Source organism: Watersipora subatra, chromosome 10 (assembly GCF_963576615.1).
Source record: "Watersipora subatra chromosome 10, tzWatSuba1.1, whole genome shotgun sequence".
NCBI lineage: Eukaryota > Metazoa > Bryozoa > Gymnolaemata > Cheilostomatida > Watersiporidae > Watersipora > Watersipora subatra.
Window position 1 is genome coordinate 5,759,024 of NC_088717.1, and position 12,936 is coordinate 5,771,959.

Below are 12,936 nucleotides of genomic sequence, written 5' to 3' on the forward strand. Positions count from 1 at the left end.
CGACCATCCAGTCCGCGTGACGGCAGGGACGATTGTGGGACAATACACTGGAGTAGGGCCGGCCAAAATAGGGGTTCCCTGGACAGCAAAGGAGGATGTCGAGACTCCTAAGGAACATCCCCCTTCTCCTTCAGGCGTGCCCCCCCCCCCCACATGCAGGACTTGCTCCAACAAGCGGCGCCGCATTGCTCGCCCCCTACCGAGCACAGAAGGATGGAAGACCTTTTGGTTCGTTATGCGGATGTGTTCAGCCAAGGAAGCAAAGACGTGGGGCGTACCACCCTGGTACAACATGAAATCCCCTTTCTCCTAGAGGCACAACCCATCCGTCAACCCCCATATCGAGTAGGACATGAGAAAGAAGCCGAAATCGAGCGACAGGTTTCGGCTCTTGAGAAACAAGGCATGATTGAGCCCGCTCACGGGGCCTGGAGCTCTCCGGTGGTCTTGGTGAGGAAGAAGGACGGGGCGTGGCGATTATGTGTGGACTATAGAAAGCTCAATAGTGTCACTCGCCAGGACGCCTACCCCCTTTCCCGGATCGGCGAGAGTTTAGATGCCTTGTCCGGCAGCAAGTTTTTCAGTACCCTGGATATGATGAGCGGGTATTGGCAGGTACCTCTCTCTGCTGAGGCCCAGGAACGGTCAGCATTCACCACACGCAGTGGATTATGGAGATGGAAGGTGCTCCCCTTTGGGCTGACCTCCGCTCCGGCTACCTTCCAGCGGCTAATGGAACACGTCCTCCAAGGGCTACACTGGAAAACTTTGCTGCTATACCTAGACGACATCATCGTCATGTCGGCAGACTTCTCTAGTCATGTAGCTAGGCTGGCAGAGGTGTTGGAACGATTGAGGCAAGCAGGATTAAAATTGAAGCCCTCTAAATGCAGTCTGTTCCAGACCCAAGTCAAGTACCTGGGCCACATAGTCAGCGACACTGGAGTGGCTACCGACCCTGAGAAGATTCAGGCCATCAGTGAATGGGCAGCACCACAGGATGTGACTCAATTAAGATCGTACTTGGGTACCACTGGGTACTACCACCGATACGTACCTGACTACACCTCGATCGCCAAACCTTTCACCCTGTTGACAAGCGAGGGGGTCCCCTGGAAGTGGGGAGAAGATGAACAGGAAGCTTTCCTTAAGCTCAAGTCGTCACTGACGCACGCTCCAGTACTGGCATATCCTGATCCCTCTTTACCCTACGTACTCGAGACTGATGCTAGTAACGTAGGGACCGGAGCTGTGTTATCTCAGGTCCAGCAAGGCAAAGAGCGACCTATAGCCTACTATAGCAAGACCCTCTCCCCGCCGAACGCAACTACTGCGTGACGAGAAGAGAGCTGCTGGCAGTCGTGCTAGCTGTCCGACATTTCCGGCCATACCTATATGGCAGAGAGTTTACCATCCGGACAGATCATGCCTCCTTGGTTTGGCTGCACCGGAGAAAGGAACCCTCTTGCCAGGTGGCCCGGTGGCTGGAGAGCCTAGCCGAGCACAAGTATCGAATCATCCATCGAAAAGGCGTTAAGCACGGTAACGCTGATGGGTTGAGTCGACAACAGTGCATCGACTGCTGGCAGTGTGCTGCCATTGAGAAGCGGGATCGGGGGCCAACTAGGTCACAAGTGTGTGACTCTCTAGTACCCCCAGGGACTAATTGGGAAACTACCGTACCAGTGGATCAAGTTCCAGTACAGCCACCAAGAGGTACAGGAGGACCCAGTCCTAGCGCCCACCAGTTGGACGAAGACGAATGGCCTCGACTACCCAGCAGCAGACATACATCAGGGCCCAGCCTCCCGACTCCCACACCAGCCAGCCTAGTTCCAGTACGGCTGCCATGCGGTGCGGGGTCACCCAGAGTGTTGGACAACCCCCTCAGAAAGTCTCAAAACCCTCGGTTACGGGCCATCAAGGTGGCAGATGAGCCAGGACTCGTTGTGGAGACTGACCAAGTTACAGCACGATCAGACGCTAGAGCCACGAGTTTAGATCTCTCACCGCCAGCTGCCCCAAAGGTCCCAGAATTGTTGACAGTAGTACAAACCTCACTAGATGAAGTACGAGCTTTGCAACAGAGACCCGCTACCGACCTAGGGATAATTTACCAGGCCGTCAGGAACCGGAAAAGAGTCGAAGAGGCAGTATTGCAAGTAGGCAGCTCCGAGTTGCAGCGGTTGGCCCGGATGTTCCATCAGCTCCAGATTGACGAATCAGGTGTATTGACCCTTCATCTCATTCAGAATGGGCGAGAAAGGGTGGTGGTGGTATGCCCCCAAACTCTGCGACAGGAGATCCTGTGGAAGGCCCACGAACAAACTCACTGCGGTGTGGAAAGGACCCTGAAGCGCGTCCAGTTGGATTGGTACTGGCCGGGCATGACTGGAGATATCAGAAGGGCAGTTCTCTCCTGTGAAGTTTGCCAGCGGGCTAAGACGGGAAAGGCCCGGACCTCCGGGAATCGACAACGGTTGTACGCTGGGAGGCCATGGCAACGTCTAGCAGTAGATTTAGTGGGACCCCTACCTCAGACACCTCGAGGAAATAGCTGGGTGTTGGTACTCACTGACCATTTCACTCGGTGGTTGGATGCCTTAGCTATCCCTGACGCTACAGCTCCAACGGTGGCCCAAGTCTTGGATGAAAGAGTATTCAGTTACTTCGGTCTGCCCGAAATTATCCACACCGACCAGGGAAGCCAATTCGAGTCCTCTTTGCTTCAAGAGCTATGTGACTTGTGGGGAGTCGACAAATCTAGGACCACTCCGTACCACCCCGAAGGAAATGGTGTGTTTGAAAGAAACAATCGAGTATTGGGTGACTCCCTACGAGCACTTTTACTGGGCAGAGGACAAGAGGACTGGGATCAACTATTGCCACAGATCATGCGGACGCTGCGAGGGCTACCGCACTCCGCCACTAAGGAAACACCCAATTATTTGATGTTGGGTCGAGAGCTTCGTCTTCCTGACCAATTGCTGCATGGAAGTAGGTTGGAGTCATTTACCAGCACACACGAGTATGTCCAGACTGTTCACGACCGGTTGATACAAGCTCATACTCTCCTCCGAGATAGACAGAAGGAAATTGTATCAACCGATGTGAGAGAGCCTCCGCTGTTCAATGAGGGTGACCTCGTATGGTTGCTAAGCAAGCGGCGAAGAAAAGGGGAAAATCCGAAATTAGCGGCCAAGTATGTGGGGCCCTATCGCGTACTAAGGAGTCACGAAAATCATACGTACGAAGTAGAACGATATGGACAGCGATCCACTCAGGCCGAAGGAAGATTAAGGCTCTGTCGCCCTAGCCCTGTGCAACAAGGTCGAGCCCCAACTGAAGTCGAACCTGCCCGACGTCCCAACATGAGAGGTTATCCCCGGAGACGAGTATCACAGAAAAACGGTAATCCAGATGCTGTTATTTCCGAATCACTTCTGCCTAGTCGATTAATAGATTTACCAATACCACAATCGCCAGGAAGATTGGAACCACCTCGGCTCCCCAGCGAAGATTTTTTGGTCTCTCCAAGTGAACACAACTCTGACTCGAGGGCTGGCCTCGACACTGGCTGTGAATTGGCGACCGAAGAAGCAAGAGCTACGGGGAATGAAGGAGTCCAGGCTAGTACCACTGGGACCGGAAACACCACGCGGCCCCAACGAATAAGAAAGCCCCCTGCGTATCTAGCAGATTACGACACAAGTACTGTCCAATCAGGAGAGGCCAGAAGGGGTGAAGGCCGAAGGGCAACAATTTTGGAAAGTAAAGAAAACCCTCTCACTGTTTGTTACCAGCTCGACACGCACGCACACGCACACTTACACCCTCCAGCCTCAGACGAACGGCCCGCCGCCTGGAAGAGCTGGCTAACCAGATGTCGACTAAGTGAAAGCTTACGATACAGATTCCGTTAAAACATTGACTATTCCTAGAAACCATTATTTACACATCTTTTATCTTGTAGTATATTCTAGCTCGTTTGTGTTCTTTTTTTTTATTATTTTATCTTTTTGTTTTTTTTTTTGTGTTGTTATAGCCGATTGCCGTCTATAGGGGCGGCGTGTGTGGTGGAACACAAGATTTCCATCCCCTCTTGTACCTTTTCTATCCGGAGTTATGTTCCCTTTCTTTCTTTTGTTAGCCACGCCCCTAAGAGAGGCTGGTTTTATCATCTAATTTGCATAATTTCATGTACATAAGGCAGGGTCTCGGCCCTTTGTAGTTGTTCAATACATGCAGTGCAATTGAATCATACTCTTTCTGCTGCCTTAAGCGATACCAGAACCACCCCGGCATATAGCTATCTCCAAAGACCTGGTCTATGGACTGTGCTGTGGGGATAGACTCATAAACACACTGTCGACCCCTGTCGACCCTGTCGACCTCGTCGACCTCCGGTCAACCTTGTCGACCTAGTATAAAACCTCTTTGGTGCAATCCCTTGTGTGAGGTGGTTAATGTTGACCGGTGGAGTAAGCCGACCTAGTCGCCTCTGCGTGTTGGTCACGGGAAACCAGCACACAGCCCCTGTGAAGGGTGAATGCTGACCGGTAGAGTAAGCCGACCTAGTCGCCTCTACGTGTTGGTCGCAGGAACCAACACAGTATACAGGTAGGAACAGTATTGATAGATCTATGATTTGATAAACAAGGTTTTTTGTTGGCTATAAACATAAGGTCTACGATATAACATTAAGATTAATTAATATGTATGCGGGTGGGAGCAGTGTGATAGATCTATGATTGTAATAAACACTGATTTATTTTATGTTCACTTACAGCTTACCATCATGCTGGATATCTCGTAACAAAGATACCTGAGACATGGTATGTGGGCATACCTCTGTGTAATATTGTTAGTAGTTCTATGTTGACAACGCATCTATTAAAAGAAAAAGCTTAGAGGATATTTATTGTATTTTACTAAGTTAATTAACATGACTGTTTTTATGGTTTCCGTTGTGTGATGGCTGTAGCTATATTGGAAGAATCCAACAATCAAGCTTTTGTAGGAGCTGTCCATTGCTTGATTCTGTTCCCTGAGGACTAGTAGTTTGATAGAAGAATAAAATTAGAACAGTAGAAACTATCCTCATACACTTCATCATAAGCTCGATACAAACCTAACCATCTCTCGTCAAACCATTTTTATTGTGAAACTGTCTATCAGCGACTAACACGCTATATTTGTTTTTGCTAATGCCTGTTGTCTCTACCGTCTCATCTCATTTGATCGCAAGAATTTGTGTTTCAGCCTGTTGATCGTCCTTGGCACTATCGCAGGACTGATATTTGTGTAAGTTTTCATTCTAAATATACTCATTCTAGATGTCTTTGTTTGTGATTTTAGTTAAAGGTGTTGAGTCTCTCTTTCTAACTAGTAATAACTGTTAAGCTGCCATTGTGTACACTGCTCACAGGTCATTATAACGTGCACATAAATAAATATATTAGTAGAAGTGGTGCTATCAGGTACCAAAAGGTTTTTTCATCAAAAATTTTGGAGTTCCTTACTTGGTCACAGAGTTATAATCAAGATTAGATGAATTATTTTGGCTGGTTTTTTTGTTCTGTTATTAAAACAGTTCAGCCGGCTGTTTAGCACTAAGGCTTTCCATGTTAGGTAAACTTTCAAAAAACGATGTTGATATTTTACATTCGTTTTTAAACTGTTTTGATTGTCCACTTTTCACCATTCTGTAGTTGTTATGGTTCATTCCACAGGTATGGCACAAAAGGTGGAGATTTTCCAGAATACTTGAATACCATGGAACCACATCTGTTCTTTATGGTTCTGCTGCCTCCGTGAGTTTATGTGAATATTATTCAGGGTCGATGTAAGGAAGTCACCTTTGTGATAAGTGTATGACATTAATGAACGTATAGTGCTTTATATAAACTACTAACCAAATGCCCAATGTTGCATGGGTATTAAAAAACAGCTTATAAACAGTGGCAGATAATGTAGTTGCTTGCCACTTACCATGAGCTTGGCACATTGTCACTGACTAATTTGAGTAAGTTACCATCCGTATTGCTATACTTACTAATAAGAGCAGTGAGAGCAAGCTTTAATGGCATTGCATAACACAGAGTGCTATGCATATTTCAATGAATTAATTGCATATCACGTAGCTTAATTGGTTAATTTATTGCTTGTTGAGCGGGTGGTTCCGAGATCAAATCCAGCACAAGGCAGATCTTTCATTTTTACATAAAATAATTAGCTATAGCTGGACATACCGAATGATGGACTTTGAGGTTTAGATATATAGATTGTATTGAAAACCTGTTATTTGGCTTTTATGTTGATGTTATTCAGAAAGCTCCAAAGCATAGAATATGGTGTTAGTTCTCATGATAGATATTCGATACTGTTACAGAATAGTTTTGGAGGCTTCTTACAGTTTACATGACAGAGTGTTCATGGACAATCTGGGCACCATCCTCACCTTTGCAGTCATTGTGAGCATTTTTCTATATCGTCAGTCTAAATAAATGGCCTACATACACAGTTCATGATTATTGTAACACAGAAATCTAAAAATCATGTCTGAAGTTCTGTGAAGGATTTATCGCAAATAAATCTAACTAATAATGCATGAACTTAATCATTGCATAGGTAAGCTGAGATAGTACATATATGTGTATATAAGCTATTAGTTACGCGATGTCGTGTCATGTTTGATGAAGAGAAGAAAACTCCACTTGGCTGGTGCTGTGTTCTTTTTAAGTTGTTATTTCTTTTATTTAGGGATTCAAATTTGCAATGAACAGTTTCAGGAATAAAAGCAACTGCTTGATACACCATTGATACTACAGTATCATTGTTTGCTATTTCTATTTTAGGGAACCGTGGTTAGCTTTGCTATTATTGGTGAGTAACTTTGTATCGGTATAAATTAAACCCCATTTGTGCAGACATTTCTGATGAATCTAAGTAACCTATATATATAAATATACTAGCTGTGTTACTCGGCTATTAAAAATCAGCTAATAAACAATTAGAGGTAATGAGAGCTGCCTGCCAATTTCTATTCGGCTGACACATTGCCAATGCATAATTTGAGTAGGCTTGCTGATAAGAGCTACCCTTATGATGTTAAGCCATCGCTTTACATCCTGACTAATATAGCGACGACCTATATTGCCTATCTATAATCTATCAGGCTAGGGTGGTTTAGTTAGTAAGGTGTGCGACTGACAAATGGGAGGTACTGAGATCAAACTGCTGCTTTACGAACTCGTTATTCCAATATTTTAATAGCTATAGCTGGATACGCATACAAACAAACTTTGAGAAAAAAAAATATATATATATATATATAAATCTCAGCTTTTATGATTTGCCATTAGTTATTTGTCGTCGGTAAGTTCAACTATAGTAATAAAGTTTTAGAAACAAAAATCCACCTCACACTGGATTTGATTTTTGAACCTTTAGGTCTGCAGGCAGGCATGCTATTACTAGGCCATAAGACTACATTGCTATACAATAGAATAATGGTGCACATCATACTTATTACATCTGCCAATCTTTAATGCCAATTGATTAAAAATACTTAAAATACTCACACTGCACGCTTCAGCTAGCAAGATTTAACATCGTGATTGTGTGAGAGATCATGTACAATCTTTTTTCTTAATGCTGGCTCAAGTTATAATAATGACTCTTATTATAGTAGAGATTTAGACTAGCTTAAGTTACTCAAATTCATTAAATAAAGGTACTTGGCAAATTAAAAGTAAATTTTCTACGCGAAAACTTTTTTATTACCTGTGCAATGCCAGACATTCAGCTAGTTTTTAATATACCAGAGTGATGCAGGATGTTTAAACATAATTACAGGTCCACTTCTCTGGCTCCTCGCACAAGCTGGAGCACTACCACCAGACCACCAGATCTCATTTATTCATTGCATGCTCTTTGCATCTATCATTGTGGCTGTTGACCCAGTTGCTGTAAGTTTAGTCCATTCATTCATTGAGTTCCATAAACTAACAAGGGACCAGGTCTATGAGAGCCTTACTATGTGAATCAGCTGGTTGTCTTAGATGCTAACATACACATTTTTGCATGTTAGTAAGTAGTCACAAAGCTTGGAAGTAACTTTCTATAGGAATTATGATAGGTTTAACATTAGCCTCCAAACAACAATCTTGGTGAACCTTTTTCATTTACAAGGGCATCAGAAATTATTTGTTAATGTTTTGGAAACACGCTTCATATATACTATTCAGTAACTAAGTTAAAACCAACGCTACAATCCATTCTATTTTATTTAAATTTTATGATATATGGTGGTTTGTTTGTTGGCTGTAGGTTCTGGCAATTTTCCAAGAAGTTGGTGTAAATAGTGTCTTGTACTTCATAGTGTTTGGAGAGTCATTGCTGAATGGTAAGAGTCATATTTTTGCTTGTTCATATATCTTGTGTTGATTGGCTAGCCAATCATGTTAGTGCATTCATAACATTATAGTGTAAAAAATTTTTTTTTGATTTTTATGGTCTGTCATTGTTTACGTGTTGAGGATAAATGTGTGTCCTGAAATAAATATGGGCTGTAACAGTTTTCTCTAACCCACAAACAAGGATTTATGGGTGCAATGTTATACGGAGTAGGAAATTTTGAAAAGCATAATCCTAAATCAATGTGATAAAGCCCATGAATAATATGCTTGGAGAGTCGGATAAGGGCATACAAAGTTACTCGAGTGCACTCGACGATCAATTACAGTGGACCCTTGTTTGTTTAGTACACTAGTACAGCCTGTGCCATGTCCAGACATTAAAAAAGTCTGAACTTTGAAAATTGAGTAGTGCACTGCGCAAGAAGTAGCCTAAGTCATCTCGCACACCTGCTCTTAGGCTACAATATGGTGCAACATGCTTATACAGCATACACGAGAGAGTAAAATATGGTTATACCGGCAACAGACTACCCAATTACTAGATGACTACTTGGATGGTTGAACAGTGCTTGCCTATGACCACAGCTTATTAACACTGCTATTAGTATTAAAAATTATTGATAACAGTAATAAAAAACCAAAAATTACAGCACAAAACTTACTAATACTCAGCACGTGATGCTTGCATCATCTGTCGCAAAAGTTACCTATTGGTCAAAGTTGTCATAACTTGGACCGACACAGCCGCATCAGACAACAGTTTAAACTCAGACGCTGTCCTTATGATAGAAAGTCTGGGAAAGGATTGCAAAATGTATGGCTGACTACAGAACTGCTTGATTTGTGCAAAACTGTTTATATATTATGTTACTCAGTATGCGCGCATCTGAGCTGATCACAGACAAGAGCTTCATTGTTACAGCTTAGTTAACTAGGTAAATGTGTTCGTGAAGTTTGACTTGCGGGTTTAACATGAGTGTAAGTTGGGAGCCGAGTATATAGTAGTACTTAGTGACCTGTCGTACTTTAGTATGTTAGGAAGTCACTTTTGTGATAAGGGTACGACATTAATGAACATACGTATAGCTCATTAAGCTAAGCTGTGGCCATAAAGAAGGGCTGTTCAACTGCCTAAGTAGTCATCTCGTAAAAAGTGCAAGAAACTTTTAGGACAGCGCTGATGTAAAAGAAAACTGAAAAAATATCAACCACCATAGACAACATCAATCTATAATTTATATACTGATAAGTCAAGTACATAAGATTAGAAAAGCAAAAAAAATAGACAGTAGTAAAACAGCTCACAACAATCCTTGTGGACAGAGCTCATTAGCCAGGTAATCGGTCTTAGAAACAATTCTGCTATTGTTGTAATGATGATCACAATCTTAAATAATGTACATGGGAGAAGCGACACCACTGCTAAAAAGTAAGACACATAGAATGAACCTGTAGATAGAAAGCTTATGAGGTTAGAGAGATCAGTATTGTCAATGACAAAGATAACCGTGACAATTTTTTTACCATTTGTGGCACCACGGAAAAGACAACCAGGTCTGCTGCCTACATTGTAACCATGAGAATGCCAGGATTGCCTGTAACATTCACTGTAGATAGGTGATGCAGTATTTAAAGCTTATCAATGAAACCATATACAATAATTATCTGCTGACACACAACTTTTACCATGTGGTTTGAAGCTGAAGGTTTATACTGTGTTCATAGAGTTGATAGTCATAGAGTTAATAATAGCTTTATATGCCAGTAGTCGATCGCATGGCGAGTGTTTAAGTTTGTCCTGAAATAAATATGAATCCACAAACAAACATAGTAGTAAAATTGATATTGTTGCTAATTCCATGTTCTTGCTTTGCGTTTTTCTCTCATCCTCCCAGTGTGACAATATCATAGATTTTAGATGGTGAAGGAAAAAAGGTTTTCTTTCATTATATACAGCTCAGGTTTATACTTTCATCATAGAATTTGACTTGAACTGAGCTATTAGTTCTTGTGCAAGTCTTTTGTAAGTTTGTACTTTTGTTGTATGTATGAGTTGCTTAGACTTATGAGAAAAGGATGCAATCATACCAAGTGTTACTATGGGAGTTGACTCCTCCTTTCATTAGTATGAAGGTAGCAAGCCTTTATGAATATTTTCTTGTTTGATCTATTCTAATTCATTATTCTTACATCACAGGATAAAAACTTGTTTCTTTATAAACTTCTTTAATGTTAACAAACCTACTGTTCTACAAAGAAATTAATTGGTCCCGTTTATAACAAAACAAAACATTTGTTTTATTATAAATGACCATAGACAATATAATAAAACAAATATTTGTTTTATATATATTGTTTCTTTTTTCAAACCTCTGAACTTACAACAATTTCTGTTAAACCATTAAAGCTTGCTTCTTCGCGAATAGTAATTGCGTCTTAGAATATTAGCAGTTTAATATACCAGGAGCTGTAACCTCCTATCAACATCTTTTATAGATGCAGTAACAGTTGTTCTTTATCACACGCTTGATGGAATGAACTGTTATGTCGACGCAGGTGAAGAACTTACAGCTGTCATGTATGTTATTGCATTTGTCAAGTTCTTCACCTCGAGTATCGGTGGCATTACTATTGGTGCACTATTCGCTGTCTTAACGGCTGTACTGACTAAGTATACAGTTGAGACACGAGGTAAGCTTTCTTACTATTACTTTCATGTATTCTGAGCATCTTTCTTGATTTATAAAAAAGTCTTTCATTTTGCAAAGACTGGACATAACAACTAAGAAGGTTTAATTTTATGAATGATGGTTGGTTTTAAATTTGGGACAAAATTGATGTTTTACCAACTATTAAAACTGTTATCATTACTGTTTTACAAAACCATATATCATTAAACTATGATTTTGTATAAAAAAATCTGAGATCTTAAAAAACACAGTAAACTTCTAAATTGAAAAAATTGCAAATATTAGATTACATATAAATACGAAGAACCATGCATTTTTAATACAACTTGAAAACACTCATGACAAATCCAACATTGCAGTATTTACATGTAAATAACACTTCCACATTTTTACAACCTAAATATTTTAATAACAATTTTGCCTTTTGTAATGAGTTTAAATGTTAAACCAAGTTTAGCTATTTTTATTAAAAGGCTACATTCTCTTTGAACTAAATAATAATTGAAATGAAAACAACAAAAGGTATCACACCTTTAGAGCAAGCATAGACTCTCTCTTAGATCAATTCACATCTAGTAGACATGCCGATAGCTAAAAGACCTTAGGTTAGCTGTTTGGTTAATCCCAACTTCTATAAGTGGTTGGGATCAACCAACCAGCTAGTAATCAAATGTCAGTCAGCATAAATTATGTGTTTTTTTCAAAGCATCATTTCTCAGTGAGAGTCCCATGATCAACTCAGCTTCATGAGTAGATGCTTCATCAAGATAGCTTACATCTCTCCTTGCAAATATGACTTACTCATATTACAGTTGTGGAGCCTCTACTTGTGTTCACACTAGCATACCTGTCTTACCTTACCTCTGAACTATTCAGTTTCTCGGGTATCATTGGGTAAGTCATTGTTTATTTTTAAGGTGTGACATGAGAATTTTGTCAACTTTATGGAGTTATTTGTTTATACTAAAACAGTTGTAGATTTGTCTCTGTTTCAGTCTTCTTTTTGTGCCATGCAATGTTAACATGCTGACAATCATGCGTATTAATAGCTTTTTACTGTTTTACTAATCACAGTTTTAATATTGTCAGCGCATCTAAGCATAGAAGATTTTGTGTCTGCTGTTTTTGTAGCAGTTAATTATGTTTAAGGGAAACTAGAGTTAGCTAATGTTAACCTTTCCAGACTTCCAAGCTGTTGCTATCATATGGTTATCATATTGCTTGTATCCATAGACATCAGCATGCAGTAGACATACAATCTGTAGCAACTAATTAGGTAGAATGACAACACTCCAGCATTGAAACTCGTGATCAGATTATGGTGGATATTAGATTATATTAAACCAAGTTTTTTGAGCGCCTAGGGCAACAAAAGAAAGGTAATAAAGTGATACCCAGAGCATTAAATTTCTAGTCAGATCAGCAAATAGTCAGTTACATAATTATAAGGACTTCATGTTTTTAATCCATTGTCATCGTTACTCAAGCATACCAAATGCTTGTTTCATGAAAAAACTATACTCAAGATTAATGTAGAGTTGTTCAGTCTTTAATGATTTTTTAAAATAGTTAGACTTACCTGCTGTCACATCTCCTTTAGATAGAAACATTCAAACCAGGAGATTTTTCCAAACTTGCTAATTCAAAATGGGAAATGTGAACAACTGGAAGAAAGTGAAGATTTAAGGTTAACAGAGGCCTTTAAGCTGCACATTATTTTCTTCTTACAGTTATGACCTTTTACGTATTTACCATTGAGTAAATAATGGTGAATAATAGAAATTGTTTTTTTAAAATAAATGGCAAAAGCAAACTCTTACCACAGA

At 40.8% G+C, this 12,936-nt stretch overlaps 1 protein-coding gene across 1 annotated transcript; it reads left to right on the forward strand.

Annotated features, from left to right (window-relative positions):
• Positions 1-7,916: 7,916 nt before the first annotated feature.
• Positions 7,917-12,008, forward strand: LOC137406403 (sodium/hydrogen exchanger 3-like). Its single transcript, XM_068092977.1, has 4 exons — positions 7,917-7,970; positions 8,332-8,407; positions 10,917-11,111; positions 11,923-12,008. Exons 1-4 carry the CDS (start codon positions 7,929-7,931, stop codon positions 12,006-12,008), a joined length of 399 nt encoding a protein of 132 aa, XP_067949078.1. The 5' UTR covers positions 7,917-7,928.
• The last annotated feature ends 928 nt before the right edge of the window (positions 12,009-12,936 follow it).

Bases quoted from the DNA above. Each gene is read 5' to 3' on its own strand.
- LOC137406403 (XM_068092977.1), top strand. From the start codon at position 7,929: ATGCTCTTTGCATCTATCATTGTGGCTGTTGACCCAGTTGCT. The intron at 7,971-8,331 runs GTAAGTTTAGTC...TGTTGGCTGTAG, and splicing joins TGGCTGTTGACCCAGTTGCT to GTTCTGGCAATTTTCCAAGA. The intron at 8,408-10,916 runs GTAAGAGTCATA...CATCTTTTATAG, and splicing joins TGGAGAGTCATTGCTGAATG to ATGCAGTAACAGTTGTTCTT.